General features: G+C 41.2%; 1 protein-coding gene across 3 annotated transcripts in view; it reads right to left on the bottom strand.

Moving 5' to 3' along the window:
• The window catches only part of GRHL2 (grainyhead like transcription factor 2), a 67,408-nt gene that overhangs the window by 1,430 nt on the left and 42,822 nt on the right, over positions 1 to 23,156 (bottom strand). For 2 of the 3 annotated variants that reach the window (XM_074885766.1, XM_074885748.1), the window contains 7 exons: positions 21,610 to 21,768; positions 15,952 to 16,039; positions 15,725 to 15,864; positions 13,465 to 13,496; positions 11,910 to 12,004; positions 6,190 to 6,275; positions 75 to 139 (listed from right to left, as the gene is read on the bottom strand). In XM_074885766.1, the coding sequence (XP_074741867.1) occupies positions 75 to 139; positions 6,190 to 6,275; positions 11,910 to 12,004; positions 13,465 to 13,496; positions 15,725 to 15,864; positions 15,952 to 16,039; positions 21,610 to 21,768 (665 nt within the window). The remainder of the gene's footprint in view (positions 1 to 74; positions 140 to 6,189; positions 6,276 to 11,909; positions 12,005 to 13,464; positions 13,497 to 15,724; positions 15,865 to 15,951; positions 16,040 to 21,609; positions 21,769 to 23,156) is intronic. The other variant, XM_074885757.1, reaches the window with a different exon arrangement.

The raw sequence follows: 23,156 nt of genomic DNA, 5'->3' as shown, positions 1-23,156 counted from the left end.
CCCAAAGCATAGTTGGGATCTCTGAGTACTTCTAAAGGATCCTGCAATAGACCCTAGTTAGTTTGTTTACTTACCCCTTTTTGCTCTTCTTATAAAGTTTTGCAATCTTTTCAACTGGCAGCCCATATTTCTCAGAGATCTGAAATCATAATAATTAAATAAATATCATTAAAGACTAATGAGAAATATGAAATTACCACCTCTCGCTTTACATAAGGCATTAAAACACTCTCTCGGCACACTTTGACAGGATAGCTATACAGAAAAGTCACTCGCAGCCATACCACAGCTTCATTTAAGGATGATTCTGGCAGGAATATAATCCTAAACATCTTGATCAAAAACCCACAATTGCTTTCATGCAGAAACTTGGAGACTATAGTTTTCATAGGGTGTGAATCATCAAACCTGCCTCAGCATCTCCTACTCTACTCAAGGAGTCAACACTCTTCCCAGCTTCAGATTTGACCAGGGAATTTCAATCTGATCATCTGCCTTTCTGATGTTTCTGATTTTCTGGGCTCATGGAAGCAAAGACTTCTTCCACCAGGCAGAAAGCAGATGAGTAGCAACACAACAGGAGCTGATGGATTGATGGATCAACAAAAAAAATGTGCACAATTCCATTTCTCAATTTCAAGCTTTGTTAAATTAACAGGACCCTCCACAGTATTCTTTTGTCTGAAAAGTATCTTCAGGTTACCTTTTATTGTGGGAGGGCTACAAACATGCTACACACAGGATTAAGAAGCTTCTGTATTGCTGAGGAGGTGACTCAATCTAGTTACTAGGGTGGCAAAATGAGAACACAATACATTGGCTCACAATACATCATCTGAGTGTACAGATAACAAGATGAGATGCCACCAAGAAGTGTGTTAACAAGGTAAAGGACTTCTAAAATAAACCTCTTGTCAGCTACTCAAATGATAAAGCAGAAAATATAGGAAAACTTTTGAAGGAAGAACTACCTAGCTGACAAATGACTAACACTAACAAGCACTTCACTGGGATGCTTTGGCATTGCTTTGCAGAAGTGTATTAGTAACTTTTTTGGTCATCCATTCTGCAGCGAGCCTGTGGTGTGCTCATGGAGACAGTGACCCTAAGCCCTCCATCCGAGCCAGGTTTCTTTTCCAAATTATGACTCTTCTTTGAGGGAACAGGACTCACAGCTCAGACTTTAGAAGAGGATTATCCCAAATGGCAAAATAATTATGGAAGAATTACTCTTTGTCAGTGATTAATGTTCTGTGCTATTCTACTGCTAACCAAATAAGTTTCCTGCTCTTCCCAGGTGAAACGAAGTTGCAGCTAAATAGCTGACTATTTATCTTCTGCATTAGAGAACTGAAATACACAATTAAAAACCCATTTAAAGACTGTCAAGCATCAGTCACTGTAAAATCCTTTCTTTGTGTTTGCATTCAGACTTCTGTTGAGAAAAAGTGATATTTTAGAGAAGTAAATTAAATCAATTGTAATCAATTATCATGAAATAGAAAAAGGAAAGAAAGTAATGGATAAACTAAGCACCAAGGACAGATTCAAACAGCCACAGGTTGAACCCCACGCATGGCTCCCATCCAGAGAGTCAGGATTCTCTAAGAGAGAGAATTAATTAGCCTGTACTTGCCTACATCACGTATACTTGTATAACTGTCATCTTACCTAAGATACAATTTTGTACTTAAAAAGTATAGCGTAACTCCAAGATTTTGAAGAACCAATAAAGCTTCTTTTATACTGCAAACATTTTCCTCTGACCACAGCATACATCTGTGGCTAACAGAAAGAGGAGGATGTAAATAAGGACTAACTGATAAGGTACACCAGACCCATCCACTCCCTATGTTTTGCACCTAGCAGAGAACAAACTACAAATTAAATTGTGGGTTGTACTTGATACTTCATACTCGCAGCAGCATGTTTCACTGCCCTTTTGGATATGGTGCTGGAGATACTGATGGTAGTCCTGGTTCCATGTTCTCATCTGCCTTGGGAGAGGCCTAATTCAAGGCTGTGCAAGCTCATATGCTGTACAGTCACACTCTGCTGTGGGGAGCGGTCCACTTTGTACGTTTTTGAGAAGAGGGGCTTCACCCCACTTGTATCTCGCACAAGCATCCTCACTATCGGACTACAAAACCAATCCTTTTCACTCTGAGCTCTACATAGCCTATGAAAAAGGCTCTGTGTAGCCTATGGAAAAGCTTCGTAACCACATACACAGGGTGGAAATGCATCCTACAAAGAAGTTCCATAACAGCTTATCTGGAACAAGTTCAAGTCTTTGCTCCAAACAGGGCAGAACAAGGGTGATTCGAACCCAGGATTTGCCATGTCCCTGTGTGGGATGTCATAACCCATCCACAGGCAGGTTCCCCAGTAGAAGGAATCACCTTTTTCTGGACAGAAGCACTTGTGTAGGTACCCACACACTGCCCCTCACTCACACTCTACCCGTGTCTAGCGCCATCTTTCCACATCTCCCTTCCTTCGATGCCTCATCCTGTGCTGCCCACAGAGCGGCAGCTGCCTGACCCGAGGCTGGTGACTCCTCTGGGGTAGCCAGGTGCCACCTGTGAGGGCAAATCTTGACTGTCTTAGAGAAGTTCTCAGAGAAATGTTCATGTTCTCCTTTTATTATTTCTTACTCTCTAGCTTTGTTTACCATGAATAGAATGACATCAGATAAGCAATCTGGTGCTGAACTTCTGCATCTGTGGTTTTGTTGTACCCCTAAATTTAAGCTTTTATGTAAAGCAAGAATAAAAATGGCTCATTTTCATCAGATTGTTGAAAAAATCCTTCATAACAGGCACCAGAGAAAAACTGCAACCTGAAACTGCAGAAAACATCACAACTGTATAAACATGAGGAAACGATCTATCTTCCTCTCTGGGCTGTTAACTCTGAAGCCTACTGATATTGTAAAGATCAGTACTTGAAGACACTTTTCACTGACTCTACACAAACAAACAAGCAAGAAGAAACATTCCTGTGCCAAGGAGGTTTAATGGCAGCTAATATACAGCATTCTGCACATTCCAGCATAAAACTTCCCTAGGATATTTGGGATACCTAACACTCATGCATTCCAAATGTTGCTCAAAGTGGTTTGGGACTCTGGGATACTGCTTCCTACATAAACTATGAGAGGTAGGGCTGAGAAAGCCTTGCCTGTCACACTGCCTGTGACAGGTGTAGGATTCATATAACATGCAGGGATTAGTAAGCTTTGCGAAAGACTTCCAGCTGACTGAATAAGCACATTTCTCAGGAACCCCTAAGGATTCAACCAATTATACCAAACGGCAAGCTCTGGAAGCAAGGCTCAAAGTGGGGATATGGGAGAGCCTCCCCCTCACAGGCTCAGAAAACAAGTCTCCAGTGCAAATGTGCGAAGTCCTCATGCAGAATCTGAGAAAACAGAGAGCTAGCATCTGCTAGGGCATCTCACTTTAACACTCTCTTTTGAAACACGTTTATTGCCAAATCAGGGGGAGCACCACTACTGCCAACTACCACATAAAACAACAGGATTTCTCACCTGACCCAAAGCAGGCTACAATAAATTTCAAAAAGGTATCTTTATTTGGAGGAATATTTTCCTTTTATTACCTCCATTGTCCATTTGTCAATATTCTGAGCAGAGAATTCTTTCCTTCCCTTAGGATGCCTGAAGCAGTGGGACAGCTTTCAGAGTGACACTGAAATAGTCTGGATGTCCCTCTGGGCTGCAGTCCCCTGGCATGGCAAGTTTGTCTGTAGCACATATATGTTTGCACAAGCCACCAGAAATGCTTTCTCTGCTGGAGTCAGGAAGACAGAAAGGGCAACATCTGGGCTGGTCGAGGCACGTAGGAAAACATCTTTGCCAACTTATTTCTATGAAATAGACCGGTCTGTTGCTCTGTATTGGCTGGAATGACACATACATAGACAGGTATCTAATAAACTTTGGTCTAAGCAAGCTCTATTGAGCTCAGCTGTTAGCTTTTAATTTCAGAAAGATTTTGGGAGATGCTTGAGTTTCCCAATTTAGACAGCCTTCTGTAATTTGAATAAATATGTGATTCTGCACAATGTAAGACTGGGGTACTGAGATCCACAGAGTTAATTAACCTGACTTTGGATCAAGCTGAGAACAGGATTTAGAACTGGTCAGTCACCACATATGTGTGAAGTTTTGTGATGGGCAACTGTTTCACTGTTTTCTGTTGATCAAGTGTAGGATGCAAATATCTTAAAAAACAAATATCTGCATCATTTTCTGAGATGCACCGTATCTCTGAAATGTCAAACATCTAGATATTTGCCAGAAGAAAGAAATCTGAGATGGAATCTAATTGTTCCCTTGGAATGGAGGTATATCAGAGAATAAAATAAACAGTATCTGAGAAAACAATATCATTAATCATGGAAAATTATGTGAAAGCTGCAGACCAGGAATAGTGATTAACCAAAAAAAAAAAAAAAAGTGAAATCCATAAACAGAGAAGTCGGGTATTATTCAGGATCACTAGTGCTGTCTTTCAGATCTGGGACTATAATATTCAGAGCCTCAGTTTCTACGTTCTTAGTACTGAGTTCAGAATTGAGCATTTAGGGTGTGTATAATTACAAAATTACATGATTTGCTTAAACGACTGTTGAGAGAGTACTTAAGAATATGCAGTTTGACAGCTTTTTTGGCATTGACTTATCCACAATATCCTACCAAAGAGAATGAAAATTTTCTGAATGTGTTCCTTCCAGTGAACTGGGACATTTTACAACAGATCAGATTTCTCTGGTGCTGAAAACATGCCACTGAGTCAGCAGCTGTGCTGACAGAGGTATGCAGAAACCTTTCCTGCTTCTGCACCAGCTTTGTTTTGATGTTACACAGTGGTTGGAGAACAGGCATGGGGAGGCACAGACTGCTGGAGATTAAATATTCATGTTGGCTTGAAGGGTTATAGAAGGATTATAACATACTTTTAACTTCCATATAAAGACAAGATGAAATCATGTTACAGCTTATCATGAATCAGACTGCAGCCTCTTCAAGCAAAGCCTGGGTTTTATTATATATGTGTGTTCAGTCTAACAACTGAGCTGCAGTCACAGCTAACAAATAGTATCAGCAAAAGCACAGTTAGAACATCCTTAGAATGCAGCTGACTCTCCTCAGAGATACACGGAGCTGAATAGGTACGTTAAACAACTTTACTAACTCACAAATCTTTTTTTGCCTTCTGCTACTGGCCAGATATTGACCAAATAACTCAATCTTTACTGCATTTGAAGTGTCCAGTACATGCAACAAGACACTGTAACAGTTTTATGACAGTATGAATATACACACTTCTAGCACTCGGCTGAGCTCTCTAGGGACACTTTCATCCATTCCCACCTTCTCTCCTACATGTAACCAAGGCTGGAAATCAAACCAGCATCCCACACATCAATCTCACATTAGTCCCCACCAAAGCACTGAGACATGTGGTTGCTTCTTAACTCTTCACTCACCGAATTTCATGCATCTACTAGCCATCAGCTCATATATAAACAGGATTAAATGTGGAAATAGTCACTCATGATCACAGCTAACTTAACAAGCCAAAACTCTAGTCAAAGAAGCAGCAAAGAGGCAGCCTGGTAGGTAGGTCACTCTGGGAGCGAAGGCTAGAGAAGGAATTTGAGACAGGAGATAGGAATGACTAGTCTGCGCTGGCTCAGCAACTGCCTCATATGCTGGAACAGCAATTGCAAAAAAGCCATACGAAATTCACATGGAAACAGTGCATCCTTGGGCCTCTTCTTTAAAAGATATCTGTGAACACACCAATAGGCATTACAGAAGATTCAACAGGCTTCGAATCATCTGGTCAGAAAGAAGCATTTCAGAAAATGGAGCCTGCACCTCCCTACTTCCCTGACACTGGTTAATTACCACCATTCCTCAAGGCTCAGGTCTCAAATAAATCAGCTCTGCAGTATTATTTAATTCCAGCAACCTGCTGACAGCACTGAATTTGGAACATGCAGCATTTCAGAGGCATGCTCCAGAAAGCCTTTATGAAATGCTTTGAATGTATTTGAGAATAACTTCATCTTTATATTGTATCTCAATAATACATTGAAAGCCTCAATATTTTCTTGCCAAGAAAGGTAAACAATGTGAGGACATTGGATACTTACAGCTTCCATTAGTCCCTTTACTGTGGGTGATTTCAGCATCAAAGCATCAAACACCTCATCCGTCTCCTTCCTTACATACAAAAGCACTGAAACAGAAAAAAAGTCAAACTTGGAGCAGGTTCAGTCAATTGAACAGATGAAACACCCCACACTGAGTAGAAAAACAAATATTAATCCCTGACAGATAAAATTAAGTGCTTAAGATGGTTTACACTTTAAAAGTGTACTCTCATATCAGCAGTGATCTAAACATGGAAGACACATCATAGTTGCTTTGAAAACAGGCAAAGAAAATTGAGCAAATTTAATTTAACATGAGGAATCTGTATCTTCAAGAATTTAAACCTCCACTTACTGAAATAAGAGAAGCCAAAAAGCACTGGGGTCATGTCCCTGAGTCATAGGACAAAACACACAAACTAAGTCTTCCTAAACCTGTGTCTTGGCTTGCACCTCTCCAGGCTTTATCCAAAAGGCTGGGAAAGGACATTCAGAAAAGCCAGGTGTGGCTTGCCTTTAGCTGAGACTCTGAGAGCAAAATAGACGAAAAGGAAAATTGTTCTCTCTGACAATACCACGTGGATGACTGCAAATGGGCCTGGCCAGTCTGAAAATAAACACTGGAAAGAACAAGTCCAAAGTCATTTGAGACTTTACAGAGAAGACATTCAAAAGCACAGCTGGCAGGAATTTACCTGTGTGCCCACCCCTGCACAGGTACCCAAATGTCATTTGTACTCCTCAAAATCTCCTCTTCCTTCCTCAGATGTCCTGCCAGGTCTTAGCGGTTCACAGGCACAGTGCCCTGCCCTCTCTAGCTCTTATTCTCCCCTCTCTGACTTGTACAGGTAAAAGGAGGAAACTTGCTCTTACATGGCAAAAGCAAAGCAGACAGCTACAAAGTGAATAAACATAAACACCAGAGAAGTGTTTTAGGCATAATCTCACATGACTCTGATAAAGCAGCAGGTTAAATAAGATGTTCCACAATTTATTTTGTTCCCTAAATAAACTGCCTTTTCAAATAGCAGTGCTGCATGCTAGGTACACATACACATGCACTGTTAGGTATTTTATGTCTGTGTGACAAACATTGGCAATAATCTTTTTTTTATTTTTTTGTAGACAGAAAAAGATATCTTTTGAAACTGCTAATTCTTGCAGTCCAGAAGATATCTTCATCAGGTAATTCAACAGATGACTTGCAGATGAACCAACAGAGATGATGGTATTTTTCATTCAGAATCAATCGTTTGCAAGCTAATTCTCCGGTCAAGACTGTAGCAAGGTGGACTCAGGCCCATTTGCAGAGAATTATAGCTTCTTTGCCCAGGTTCTGAACTGATTGAAAAAAAGATTTAACACATGGGCAGATCAGTCCCCTGTCTTGGTCTACAAAGCAGATGTGCAGGACAGTGGTGACTTTTTGCATCTTTAATTCAGAAGTATGAGCCATAAAACTGCTACCACAGATGCAGAGAGCCATGTCCTTTTCACCTATGTTTTTGTAATTCTTTAGGACCTCCTTGAGAGTGTCGTTTCAAAGGACTTAGAAGCTGAAATAACTTTGGGTCACAAATCTAAATAACTGTCAGAATATAAAGGAACAAAAAAAAAATCCAAAGAGAGAGAATATAAGAGAACAAAAGAAATTTATTGGATTTGATATGTTTACTTGCATGAGCAAGCACTCATTCAAAGTGCTAATTTTATCTGTACTAACACTTTTATTAATTCAATGATTCTTTTCTTGTGACTAGAGGGCTGTCCTCTAACTCCTGGCTTTTCAAACATCTGGACCTCTGCCAGCCTTAATAATTACAAACATATCTGAAAGGAGGAAAAATCACTCAGTCCAAGGTTAAAGCTGGGGACATTATACAATCCAAGTGCTGAGCTTTAAATCTCTCTGTTGTGCTTGACATGTCAGGCAACATTATGCTGAATGAAGGATCCATTACAAGGATAACGGAGAACTTGAATCACTATTATACACACAGAGAGCCAGGATTAGTAAACATATGGGGGGTTGTTGGGTTTTTTTTTCCCATGACAGGTGCGAAAATCCTGGCTTTGATTCACAGGGCACTTTTCTATAAATGACTTCTGGCGACAGTGATGCCTTAAGAAGCCCCTGTCTCGTCCCTGCCCTGATGCTCTGTCGCTCTGGCCTTTCTCAGTGAATTTTCCTGGATGGAGAACTCTCTCAAACAGCAGATGTGAGTGAAAAACAACCCTTTTTCCTGAGTTGTTCTTCAGACAGATCAGGTCCCTGCTTCAGTGTACAATGCAGCCCCACAAGCCTCTGTGCTGGCATAACCACGGAGAGAAGGCCAGCTGGCCCGCAGCAGGAGGCACAGCCAGGGCAGAGGGAAAGGAGCTGCAAAGGCTCCACTGGGCTCAGCAATGCTGCCACCGAATGCCAAGCCGTGACTGTGATGATGTGACACATCTCGTACTTACACCCTCTGATCCTACTGTTCATGGCATCTAGATGGGCTCACTTTAATAATACAGATTGCAATACTGGGGTGGGGAGGAATCTTGTACCAGGCAATGAGCTATTTTTGACTGAAAATTAAGTTTGTCTGACCTCTACACTACCTGGCCTCAGTTCTTAACCTTCTTACCAGCACGGAAACACACTGTAGTCCCTAATGATCTTTAGATGTTAAAAAGAATTGCAAAAGATGGGGGTGATAAATTTATCTTTAGTTACTTAAGAAATAGCCCTGATTCACAAAATTGCAGAGTGGCAACCAGCCTTTGCTGAAGGCAAGGGAGGTTGTTGCATCTGGGAGATTTTTGGAAGCCAGGCCACTGAACTGAAGATTTAAGTGTGAAAATGCAGAACAATGTCAGATACCTCTTTTAAAAGCGCTAACAGCTTGGCTCTCCATTGGCGAATCTGCCAAAGTAGCAGACAAGCAAGAGACATATGGCAAAAATGAAACTAAAGACACGATGGGACAGTAAGACTTGAGCCACTATGAAGGTCTGAGCCCAGGCAGTACCGATGCTCCGACTGACACCCTGTAAGCAACGACTACAGTCTTTGCAAAGTGGTCTCTGAATGGAGATGTGGCACATTTTAGCTGAGGAAAGTAGGGCTGGCAGCTGTGACCTGGCTTTCCTTTCCCACATTTGGAGTTTTCACTAATTGCCCAGGCACAAATTCACTAGGTGACAGAGTGAATGTTGTCCTCCACAGGGATGGTTCACAAAACCCTGACTGATATGAATTCAAAATGCTTCACAGTAGTTTAACATGACTTTCCTGAAAGACAAAAGCTAGACAAAAATATAATTTTCTTCAAGCTGAGAACTACAGGACTGAAAATCTCCCTGATCTGTAACGCAGCTGCTGAATTTATAACTAACGGGAAACTCCCTATGAAATCTGAAAGGGAAAGTGATTTGAAAACTCTTACTGAGAACTCAAAACAGGAAAAGGCCAGAAGTCTAGCCAAGTAACTCGCTACACTGCACACTTGGTACAGGTTAACATAATCTACATTTCTGTGTTGGGCACTTGTACCTCCCTTAGAGGTCAAGGAGATGGAAGAATAATTCACAAAGACGCAGCTACCTGTGTGAGAATATAAACCTTGTTTTACTGATGGTTTGCAAACCCTTTCAGAGCTGTTCTCTTGAAGGCTGCCCCTTAACACTTTTGCTTCCACTGGACACTATTACGATTAGGTCCATCAGGCAGAGGTGAGGTCACACATTGTCACTTCAGTTCTTCAGCTGGGCTTGGACCCCTCACTGGATGCTACTTACCTCCACTGGCAATGAGCCACCTTGGGATTACATTGCTTTTAACGCATATTTTCACGTATCAGACCTGCTCTCTCAAACATTACACCAGTGGCTTATCTATACCTGCTCTCTAGGAGTTATTGATTCTGTTGTACCAAGTAAACCTGGGAGAAAAAAAGCTTCTATTATGGCTAAGCCTGAGAAAAAACAGCAGAACATTTTAAACCCAGTGACTCCTGTGGCAAAGACAGTATTGTCAAATGGGCAGATTCAGCTGAGCTGCACTCCACCAACAGAATCCCAGATGCAAGGTTCCCGATGGCAGGAAGTTCACCAGAGCAAAGGCCACGCTGGAAGAAGCTTGGCCTCCAGCCAGCATAGTCCAAGTTGCGAGAAACACTGAACAGGAAGGGGATGTGAAGAGAGCATCCTCCAGTTTCTCTGGTTCTGTGCCTCTCCTGGATTTAATTATTTAACATAGTTTTGCCATCAGTTGAAAAACATTTTTTTCTTTCAAATCCTCCCCTTGAAATGGCTGCAAGTCCTGGACAATATTAAAACAACTTACCACAGCAAAGGATAGGAATAATCAAAGCAAACCAATACCTCCTTGCAGGCAACTCTCCAGGCTTCCAGCTGGGAAACCCAGGTGAAATTGCAGGAAATTGTAGTTCTTTATGTAGCCCTTGTGGCTGTCCCCTTCTGTCTGAAGGAGCCCTGATAATGTGAATTTGGTCAAGTCCCTGAGTCAACCAGATGCAAGTCTGTGGTCAGTGCTGACCTCGCATAATTAACTGAAAATTTAATTAAAAGAAGAATATGTTCACATTTATTCCAGGAAGATACCAGTCTCCACCCTGTAATCTTTTATGCTTTCCCTGGTTCAAGCACACCACCCTAACTAACACAGAAACTTTGCAAAGGCAGGCTCATGGGAAGTTGTTTCTATAAAGCTCAAATGACTCTTACAAATGGTGCAACTAGGAAGAATTGAGCTCACTTCTGTGCCTTGTTGCTTTGTTGTCTCACAAACTGGTGGGTAAACCTGAAATCATTTGTAAGTTTGAGTTATGTAAGTCGATCAAATCCCTGGAGCCTCCAATAGACTTAAATAACAGAACTCATGAGACTGAAGGAATGGCAAATATTCTCCGGGGTGTCTAACTGTGGCAGTGTAGGAAGTTATCACCTATAGCACTGCACTGGAAGTGACTGTACACAAAGCAGATTTTGTGGATAAAACCACCATTTTTGCCTTCAGTGGAAAGTTTAACAGCTCTACCTAAACCATTGCTTCAATGTTACTCAAGCTTCACTGTAGCAGACTGGAAAACAGGAGTTCGACTGGTATAGCATATGAAATGCAACTATAATAATATTCACTCAGAGCAGTAAAAACAAACTCTTTAACAATTCAGTTAGGTCTGCTGGAAGATGTCTCTCCATATCTTACATGTCTAATTGGGTAGGACATTTCTGAGATTTTATTCAGCTAATCTAAGTCTGCAGTCAGCAGGAGCTTGCCTGTGTAAGGTCTCTGTATTTGACCCAGTGCATCTTGCATATTTGCTTGTGATCTCAGCCAGAACAGAAAAGATGAGCAAAAGTTAAAAATAGGACAACCACAGATTTGCTACTGGAACATTTATGAACTATGGAGCTTGGCCAAGGATCAAGAAACTTTCCAGCTTTTTTATGTTTTATATACACTTGTGTCCTGATCCCTTCATGAGATAGCACAGTCCTTTTTTCTTTTTTCTTTACTGCTTTTAAGTCATTACTGGCATTTGTTAAAATGCCTCCCTGTACACTGGCAGGTGTAATGATCTCTTTTTCCATCTACCCCATATTTTCACTAGCATCAAACAGCTGACTTAGTCTGAGCCACACCTGCCCTTCCCAGCTTGAGGGCACGAGTCCCACAGCATTATTTTTAACTGCTAAGAATTGACTGTTACCTCTTTTCAGGCCTTCTTCTTTCATTTGTTTCAAAGGGGATGGACCAAACTCCTCCTCCACAGGCCGGAACATCCTTTTGACCAGGACACTGCTACTAGAAAACACAGAACAGGGACCATGTCACAGTAAAACTGTGCTCCCAGGAGGAAAGGAGACAACAGCAGCAGTCATGACTCACTTTGCACTCTGGCAAAAACCCCACTAGCTACTCAAGTAGCACCAGACCAGAAACTGCAAGGGTTTAGGTTCTGATGCTTATCTGAACTCTTCAGGCCTCTCAAATTGCCCAGACTGACAGGAAAATATGCTCCAATATTACATATTATTTTGAAAACCCCAAAGGCACTTAACTTTTTAAATATTGAGGGAAGATTGGTGGGGAGGAAGAAACAGCTAAATAAGGAGCTGAACCCACATTTACACATTAATTCACATCCTCTTTGGGGTCAAGGATACAGCCTTGAGGAAACGCCAGCAGTGTTTCTAAAATCCGAGACCATACAAGCCAACAAGTTCAAAAGAAATAAGATGCTGGGCCAGATTCAGCCCGAAGCTGCGACACGCTCCACTGGGGAAGCTGAGGGCTGAAGGCACTATGGCCGCCCCCTCCCCTTGGCGTAGCTCTGGCAGGACTCGGTGTCTCCTTTTAGTCTTGGAGGAGAGAACTGAAGCCAATGTGCTTGGCGCAATAAACCCCTTTGTTTCTTGAATTCCATCATGAGCCTTATGAATATTAGCTTCATGAAAGAAACAAAAAGGGCCTCATGTTTTCAAATCAATGTTAGCTGCAAGTGCCCAGCCACTCCCTACCACGGGCCATTTTTTGCAGGCTTCTGTGAGTGCACTTACTTGTCTTACTCCAAACTCTCAGATTTGAGGGCACTCACTTGGGATTCAAGCAATTTATGAAAGTATGGGGCTTGCACACATTACAGTTAATACTGGCTGAACTTCAGCCACGCATATTAAAGCCCTTATTTCATAACATCTCTAACTCTTTTAGGGACTTTCTGCAATTCTTCCAGTCTCTCCAAAGCCATATAGGGGGTGCTCCCATTTCCAACCTTCCCCCTTCCCAGGATCTCCCATTCTCTTTCTGCCTTTCTCTTCTGGCATTCTCTCTGCAGTTCCTGTATTTGCCACATACACACATGTGCACTGCTAAACAGCTTTCAGGAATGCAGTGAACTTCAGTGCTTCATTAAAAAATCCCTAGGTTTTAAATTATTTGAGAATCCTTATATATAAAAAAGGCACTCTTATCAAATACATTGTTCTGTCCCTGTATTGAACCTTATGGTTCTTTAAACTGTTTTACTTGGAAATGTAATAAAAAATAGATATAAAAAGCAGCCAGTTCACATGAAGGATAAGGAAGTTACTATTAAATAAACCTCCCTCTGAGTTCTACATATTATTCACCTAGTTACTGATGGGAGAACATGAGGGAAGGGGGAGAAAGGGAATCAGTTTTATCTGATTTTGTGTTTTGTGCCTGCTTTCTATGAGTTTGAACTGTTAACTACAAAGCTTGTGAAACAATAAATGGCTTACCCTTCTCTCTCATCATCTGTATTATAGTAAACCTAGAAGGGTGGAAAAAAACCCAATTATTCCCAAAACTCAGACACCTGCTTAACAGAATAACTTCAAAAGAGAGAAAAGACAACAAGTGGTTTGCAGTTTTTCATTTGTTAAAAATGCTTTTCCTTCCATAAGACACAAACATCTCTAGTTCTAATAGTGATCTGGAAAAAGCGTGGCTTAGAAAAACTGCTGTTGAATATCATCTAGTGGAAGTATACCAAAGCATTTTGACAGACATTGCCCTCTTTCCTGGTTTATATCATTTTCCCAATTATTTCACAATCCTCTAAATCAGATCAGTACTCACCTAAATTACCACTAATACAATTTAAGCCACAACACTCACAAGCTTTTGTATATATTTAATACTGTCTGAAAATCTAATTAAACTATAAAGATCAACATTAAACTACAGACCTAATGGAAATACAATTGCTAATGGTACAACTGAACTTTTTTGCACAGGCTGTGAGCAGAAGCTCAAGTCCAGACCATTGTTTTGTGTAAATCAGTATAGCTCACAGTCATTGGAACCAAATTTACAACAGCAGCAAATGCAGCTAACAGTAGGAGGGGAGGTATAAAATCACAGTCTGTTGTTAAAGGTTTTACAGAACAGTCAGACAAATTCCTCACAATGTGCCTGCACCACAGGTCTGCACCAACAAGTGTACCAGCATTCCAGCTGCTGAGTTACTGTGCGAGTGTGGGGCGAAGGCAGGGCACTGAAGCCCTGCATTCTGCGGGAGCAGAGCAAGGCATCTCGGGCACATTTCCAGCACTTGTGCTGGCAAGACTCAGAGCACCTCGGCTCTCAAGGGGAGCCTTCACTTCTGAACCTGTACAGTGAAAACAGCTCAGAGGGGTGTGTGTGTGTGTGCAAAGCTGAGGTCTGTAACTCATTCTATGACCAGGACCTGAAAGTGGCTACGCTTTCATAGTAAAACATTCATAAATAATAAATTATTGGCATAATAAAGCATTCTTATATTAAGTAGTACACAAAACAATTGAAAAGTTCAGGATAGCAAGAATGTCGATACTGCAACCTATACAGCAGTAAAAGACAGGGCTGAATATTGCCTAAGAGCTAGGAAACTGGGATATCTTCCAGTTAGTTTAGAAAATTATTTACATGGTTACATATACTAAGGAATGCTTCCACCTTCTCCTGTTTTGAGACAAATCCACATTCTGGTTTGAAAGCCACGAGGACAGAAGGTACCCAGCACTGATATGTGAGTGGGCGTCTTTCCAATTTTGGAGAGTAAGACAGTGACAGCTGTGATTGCAATGTCTGCGCTCTTTGTGCTTTGCTCTACCACATTTCTCACTGCTTTAAAATAAATGACAATTCCAACACTCCGTGTCATTTAATCTTCATTATTATAATATTTTGCAGCAAAAGGCATGTAAAATTTCCTCATCTACTATTTGTCTTTATAAACACACGCATAAAGGTCTCAGTCTACTCCCTGAGACGTTAATAAATAACAGGTTCATATTCAAAAAAATGTTAGAGCTGGCCCCCCAGTTCAGGTTTGCAATTTCCCAGCAAGCAATAAAGTAGGCCTTAAAAGAATCAAGTCAGCAAAGACTTCCTCACACTTATTGGTAATAATGACTCCATGACTTCTGCACTAAGCCAATACTGAATACTAACATCAGCATGATAGGTTTTTACTTTGTAGACCGAAAATATTTTCTTCCAAGGAATTCCCAGATCTCTAGGTGATGCCGACAGAAAATGGGCAGTGGTGTTTAGTGAGCCTAATCTTGACCTCCTTATACATGTAAGAGGCTTGGTCTTTGTTTTCAGTTGTCACGGGGAGTAGGATCTCTGCTACCACAAGGTGGCACTTCATTTCATCAAGCCAAACAGCAAATTCAAAACCAGATTTTCTCTCAGTCGAAAATCAACCTTCTATTTCAAAATTCTTGACTATTTGTTCCATTCATTCTTTCTAGCAAAAGAATGGCAAAACCGTAACAAACACAATCTAGCCGGTTGTTAATGAAGTATAAACTCCTTTTTTTACACCCAGAACTTGGAAAGGCACTTGTCTCAAGGTCTTTTTTAAGCAACTCACCAAGAGCTGCATTTACCAAAACAAGAGCTGAAACCAACAGCCCCCAGGAACAGAGCTCTGTCTTCCTAAAACCTGCTTTGGAGTGCATGTGGCCAGACAGCAGGCAGGCCCTGGTTCATCTCATTAACATTTCCTACCTGTCCAGTTCTTTGTAGGTTTCCAAAGTGAACATCCGGGATGAAGAGAACTGGCTGCGAATCCAGGTCAGCCATTGTTTTAAAGAAGGTGATATCGCTCTTTTTTTGCAGAGGGAGTGCACTCAGCTTCCCTTCAGCTGCTAGGAGGATCACAAAGCAACATGGTTATGAAAGGAGGCATGTTAAGGGTGTCTTTGTACCAAACCAGAAAGGCCCACCTTACTCACAGTTATTACACGAGGCTTGGGATGCCTGGCCTTTGCCTTTCTTCCTGTTCTGCTTCCTCTCTTCATCTCGGATTTTCCTTTCTGCTCCCTGATGCAAAAAAGACAACCCACAGATATTATCCAAAGAGGAACCACTGTCAGCATCATACCCTGCAATGCCTGGAACTGCAGCGACGGACACACCAGAAATGCTAAAACAGAGGCTGGTTATCCCATTACAGACAAATCTGTGTAGACTGTTGAGAAACATGCCAGCTTCAGATTGATCATCTGTGCCCGAAACTGAGGCTGGCACATCCAGCAGCCCCCATGGCTGGAGACAGCAAAAGGAACATATCCACACGCTGTCTTGGAGGAGACAGGATGGACGGCTCAGGCAGTGTGCAGTCTGTAGCTGGGTTGTTGCCACCACAACTTGCGCAAAGGGCATCCCAAGCCCAGTGCTTCTGCGATGGATGGAGTGCTCAGGCCAAATACTTTGCGTATGTACTGACGTAAAACACCTGCAGGATTGCTATCATCGTAGATCATGTCTGTGCTAAGCTTTTCCCTAAACTCTCCTCCACCCACCTTGTCTGGGGGTGGCATTGCTCCACTGTGACCAGCTTTGTAGAGGCCTTCTGAGATTTGCCAGTGCAAGAAGACTACGCTGACAGCTTGCCAAAAGTGCAAGGGCTCTTACAGAAAAATACAGGCATTTCAAACAGGAAGAAGCCCTCTAGAGACTGGAAAGCAATGTAGTGCTGCCCTATCAGGTCCCAGGAACTCCTGGGAAGTTGCAGGCTTCTGTTATGTAAATACACTCTCAACAAGTTTAGAAAATAAAACTTGTTATTGACATAAAAAGCAGTAACACCTCCTTTGAAGTTCTAATTTACTTTATAAATATGAATAGTCGTGCTGTGAAGGGTATTAAAGATCCATATGCTCCCAGACAGTCAGCATGCAAAATTAAAGATTTTTTCCAAATTAAAATTAGAAGTTTCTTTAAAAGAAAGGGAGGAGAGGGAGGGAGGTAAGGAAAGCCAAAAATATCCACTCAAGATGGCAAAATTGACACATGAGCCAATGAACCAAGTTTGAAAATAATGCAAGGAAAGATGTACTCCTGGCTGTGATCTATCAATAGATTACCAGAGGTTGAAAGAGGTGGAGGAAGAAACAGCTCTTTAAAAAACATGAGGGTGTCTAACAGAAACATTGCCTCCAGACCCAGGTCCCAATCCAGTTGTCACTGACCTCAACCACAGAAGGCAAGGGATTCAGAGTCATGCCCTTACCAAAACTGTTTCTAGGGGTACATTTGTGTCTTTAAAGGCTACCTGTTCCTTGGCAGAAAGGAGCAAAAATACGCCACACAGCCACTGTCCTGCAGAAAGCACATACCTGAGAGCCCTGTGCTGCATAAAGTGGCTCTGCCAGGCAGCCACAGCCCTACTCACCGCTCAGTGCTGCAGCTCTGCTGCTCACAGGTAGTGGGATGAACCACGAAAGTAATTTTGTACACAGCAGCAAGAGTGAGTTTCCTCTCAGGAAAGCAGAAACCGAGGAAGACTCAGCCTTTTATACATAATAAAGAATATATGTTTTGCTGGGTTTAATTTGATACTCTCTGTAACTATGAACCTGGTAAAGCTTCACAGCTTTGTCTTCATTCATTCAAGTCAAGAACCCCCAAGTCATCTGGGGTGCAGGCAATCTCTGAATAGGGCAGCCATTCCCATTCACCCATTCACTGCCACTTTACAAATGCAGCAACTGCAATACCCACAAAACTAGCTACCGGCCCTGCTGAGCTAGAAGCATCCTGCATGGCATGCTGCAGGGGGAAGAGAAGCCTCTATGACATCCGGCATTGTAGGTGCTGAGACAATGAACCACAATATGATTTTTGCATGCCAGAGCATTTCTGCTGGACAGTTTTCACAGCTGAGCCATCTGACTCATATCTAATAAATCAGAGTTTCCCTATCTTTTCAGGACAGAAGAAGAAATAACCCTCTCATAGGGGACTATAAACAAGGCTCTGACCAGTCAAATAATCAAATGGGGTTTTAATTTTTTCATTGATGTCTGGACTTTGTATAAGTGCAACAAGTACTTTTGCAACTAACCATTAGAAAAAGGCAGCCTATGAATTCCAGATGATTCAAAATAGTTTTTTCTAAGTCTTCAATTCATTTAAGCTTATGTCTTGCATTCTAGCTCCAGCCTAGCAAAGACCTTACCGTCATAAGGACCACTCCTATCACCACTATGAAACTCATATGTACACCTCTTTCTAGTTCAAGGCCAAAGTGTTCCACATCTGGTAGGACAGGCCCATAGACTTCATCCTCCTTCTCTCTAAAGCTGAAGATCAATAGGCAATCAGAGTTGCTCAATACCCTGTGATAATCCATTTTCTCTATGATGATCCATACTGAAGACAAGAAGGCAGGAACTGCATATATTCCAAACAACATGTAGTTTTTCAGAGTAAAGAAAACAGGATTTATTTATTTGATTTTGGAACAAGGTTATGGTATTTGCCAAGTCAAATGTTTCAGCTACTTTTCAACAAAGCTAATCACATATAGCAAATTAAAATATCTCTAAATCACCAGTTCCTTCATACACAGTGGCTAAAGCATCTTGCAATATATAAATATAAATAGGCCTGGTAGCAAGTTTCCCTGACAACCTACTTAAGGAATAAAAATTATATTCTCTTATCATAGTGCAGCATCAGTGATCTGCACATGATAAAAAGACTGCAAGGGCAGAGAGAATTAGCACTGAGAAAACAAGATGTGCACTGTAACTGTTGCCTCAAAGATTGCCTAGTGGAAAATAAACACGGAAAAAAGGCTGGAGACTGAATGGGGACCAAGTACACAATTACAACCTTTGCAGCCTTTCTCTCCATACATTTATGTCACAAAGCACACACTGGATCCGAGTTGGTGTTGCTCTCTAGTCTGTATGTAAATGAACACTTAATTTAAGCAACTGCCTGAGCAAGTACTAAAATATATATAATATGTATCACTTAGCTAAATGCAGTTTTATTTCTTCAGGGATACTCTTTCCACAACAGCTATGTTGTGTTTCAGCTGGAGGACATTAATTTATCAGCAAATGTTTTTCTTAAAAACTGGACACCTCTACGTGTGATTTATCTAAGTTAATATACAAACATATCTACTGGTCCTGAAGAGGCACCATCACTGCAGAAAAACCATTTGTAAGAACACTGACACAGAAACATTTTTTCTTCCACGTTTCAATCTAAGATACATTTCACTACTTAGGCAGGAGGAATTTACTGTGCAATTCCTCTGATTCAGATGATTGTAATAAATCAGGCACTTTTCTCATCAGCTTCTCTTTGGGGTTGTCAGATAGGGTCATAATGGTGCAATTCACATTTTTTAAATGTCTAAAAATTATTATATGTTTGCTGTTTCTTTTAAAATGACCCCATAATACTTCTTTAATCGATCATGACAAAGAGGTGGGCAATAACTGTCTCAGCTTCACAGCCTTTCCCAAACAGGCAGCAAACCCTGTCGTTGTCACTAGAGGGCAGGTCGCAGACTCGCAAGAGAAACTGAGCCAGGACCCTCCATTTAGCACGGCCTCAACCAGTGACAGGGTTTTATTTTGGCATCTTGGAAAGATGAGGGTACCCAGCCCCACCAGCTGCCTTCCTCTGAGTGCGACGAATTCTCCCAGTACTACCAGTAAGTGGAAATTCTCCAACCATTTATCACTTACAAAAGTACCATGACAGACAGATGTTGGTAAAGATACAAGACGGTAAGTGAGGGGAGAGCAGGCCTCAGTCTCTTTCCAAGTGCCAGTTAGCACAAACTGTCATGTGAACTGCCCTTGATAGTTTTCATTCATTTTCATTCATTCAACTAATTTTCAGCCCTGCGTTAAGTTAAAAAGCTCTGTATGCATGTATACATTTATATTATACAGATATATATCCCATTATTGATACCCTTGAGCCCTCCAGTTCCCACTTTCAATATAGTTTTGATGTGGTTAACGCTTTAACTACCCCTGTGATCTTTTCTTCTAGTTTGAGACAGTTTTGATTTTAAGACTCAGCATTCATTTCCTGCTTTCTAGTCTGGATATTTGAAGTACCAATTAAGCCAATAGATGCAATGAACATGTATTATTCAAAATCTCCACCAGTTGTGTCTACAAATCACCCTTGATGATTTTGTGCTCTGAATTTCCTTCCTTTTTTTCTAATTGCTTTTCAGAAACAGGTAGATGAAAATGACTTGTTACTTTGATATTTACCAAGCTTTTAACATCCAGCTGTAGCTTCAAATCTCTAAATATTTGACATTCAAAGTTACAATTAAAAGCATAACATTTTGACTGCAAGAAGACCTCAGTGTATACATTTACATTCATTACTTTCAAAGTTTTTGCTCCTCTAACACAACTGATTGATTAGCCCTCAAGATCCCATTGTCAAGACAGCAACAAGGGAACGATCTGAAAAAGGGGAAGGAGCAGCAGCACAGAGACCTGCAACAGTTGAACTCTTACCCTTTCCATTAAAAAGTTAATGCTACATATTGCCTGGGGCATGGCCTTTTGCCTTTCTATTCCCACCTGTAAGGCGGCAAGACTAATTTGGATAAATTTCGAGTCACTTAAATAGATGTAGGCTCCTAAATCCCTGAACCTTGACTATAATCCAGACATCAGCTCCCCCCTGGAAGATCTTTCCCAGCAGGGATAAAGTCATCAGCTGGCAGGTGTTAAACACAACTGACACGTGATCATGCTCACATCTAAGAATCATCACTGACATAACATTTATGAGCAACTGTTTCTACTCGGTGATATATACAGCTGACCATGACATTGTCAGACTCATTAAGGCATGATCTACATTTTTGATGCTGAAAAATTCTACCAGTTCCCACAAAGGAGTAGGGAAGCGCATTATAAATTAACAAAATTTTGCAAAAGAAGGAGTGAGCACACAAAAAAATAGTTACTGAACTACAAAATGGAAATGACTAATATATTTTTGTAGTTTACTTTTAATAAGAAAATCCTAGCAACATAAAAGTCTCATTGAAGCTTCCAAAATAATGTCTTGTAATCAAGTAGGGGGAAAAAAAAAATCAACTGCATCACTGAGACTTGGTGTTTTCCACTGTATCATAAAAGAGAGTTTAGCAGGGCTTTACTGAAAGGTGCATTTCTCTGTCACAGACCTCTCCACAAAATTTACGTGTTACATATCCTGGCTGCTGGAACCAGAAGGGGTAACATCATCAGTCTGGCACCAGTGTGAGCCTATGGTCAGCACTGACCTTCCAAGTAGAGATCTTTACATTTGTTCTTTCTGTGACTTTTTTTTCTATTCCTGTATCATGACCTCTAACATGCTGTCCTTAAACAGTCCAACTATTGCTCACAAGCTGAGGAATGAGGGCCAAAAAAGCTGCAAAGCAGGAAATTAATTACATGATAATCTGTTATATTTATGATATATTTATGATATAGCTGGTCCAAATTCTACCATGAAACACAATTCTTTACAGAAAGAAAAAACATTTAAATAGGTCTAAAATACAGCAATAACTGTCTAACAAGTTTCCTCCTCTATCCATGGTAACTGTGCTTTCCACTTACCTTGTCACAAAAAACCTTGATCTGGCAGTAGGCTCGGTGAATGGGTTTATTGCTGCGGTTGTTGTAGCTGTATGTATCAATCTGAATCATCAAAGGAAGCCCTTTTACACCTTTTTGTGAGGAGAAGTCTGTGCTCAAGCAATTCACTGTGATGAAAATCTGTGCCAGAGAGATTACTTTTAAAATGTGGTACAAACAACTATTAAACTTCTGGAAACACATGATAACAAATGGGAAAATAAAAGAAGACACCCCACCCCACACCCCACCCCAAAAATATCTGAATTCAGCTATGATCCACACTCTGGCAATTTGCACTTTTATTCTCCACTTCTGTCTGAAGTCCAGCAAAGATGCTCCCACGCTACAAAGTAAGACAAACTTTTAAAGTGTGTATTGGTGCTTAAGTTTGGATCAGGAGCTCACATTTGAGGTGAATCATTTGATTGTCCCAACTTACCATGCTTTGATTCACACTAGAGAGTTCAGAGTGCATGAGCTGGATTCTTTTTGGAAGACCCAGACCAGAAGATGTGTCCTAGAAACACACCCCACATGCTCCAGCCGCTAATGGTTGCTGACTGATGGGAACTGACTAAAGATAATCTGAGATAAAACCTCCTAAAAATGTGCCTTACATGGGTGTCAGATCTTTAGCCCTGACTTGTTTCACTCTACAAACCTGCTCTGTATGTTTGCACTATTTGACAATATAGACATAGCAAGATTATCTTGCATTGTCCTTTCCAGCTGTCTTTTGGTCTGGCTTGTTCTTCTGACAGCTCACAATTTAAATTCAGTGTGGCCAAAGATAAGTCCTACCCTTTTTTTTTTATTTTACAAATTCTTTTCACACTCTCATCGGCAGTACCCCTTCCTCCATCCCATCAACAGATACTCCTGATCTTCACTGTCTTCAATTTCAGAAATGCATTTCACCCTGTCTTTCAAACTGGGAAGGAATTTCTCAAACATTTATAAAACTACTCCCTACCTCTTTCTCAACAGTCCCCTTTGCCATGTAGCATCCATGAAACTTGACATTGCCCTCAGTTCCTGCCAACCCCCTTGCCTGTCTTTGCTTCAGAAATCCATCTCATGCTTTCCTTCGATGCCCATTTACATTTGTTGATAGCCACCAGTCATCTGCTCTCTAATCTCCATTGGTACCATGAGACAAGGTGTGTCTCATCTGCCATGTGTTTGTACAAGACCTGGGAGAAGGGTCTCTCACCACCAAGTCTCCCAAGGACTATTCTGATTCAAAGCAAGCATTGTGAACTGAAATATCATTGTTATCTTCCAGTCAGGATAGTGTGCATGAAACCTGAGAGATGAAACAAGCCTCACATTCACAAGACCTGGGACTTCAACCACCCCAATATCTGTTGGAGGGACAACACAGTAGGGCATAAGCAATCCACGAGGTTCCTGGAATGCACTGGTGATAACTTCCTCCTCCAAGTGATAGAGGGAGGAGCCAACAAGGAGAGGTGATATGATGGACCTTGTTCTCACCAACAAGGAGGGGCTGGTGGGGTGTGTGA

The sequence above is a fragment of the Strix uralensis genome, chromosome 1 (genome assembly GCF_047716275.1).
Source record: "Strix uralensis isolate ZFMK-TIS-50842 chromosome 1, bStrUra1, whole genome shotgun sequence".
In the NCBI taxonomy this organism is placed as follows: domain Eukaryota; kingdom Metazoa; phylum Chordata; class Aves; order Strigiformes; family Strigidae; genus Strix; species Strix uralensis.
This window is presented reverse-complemented; position numbering and strand designations above follow the sequence as displayed.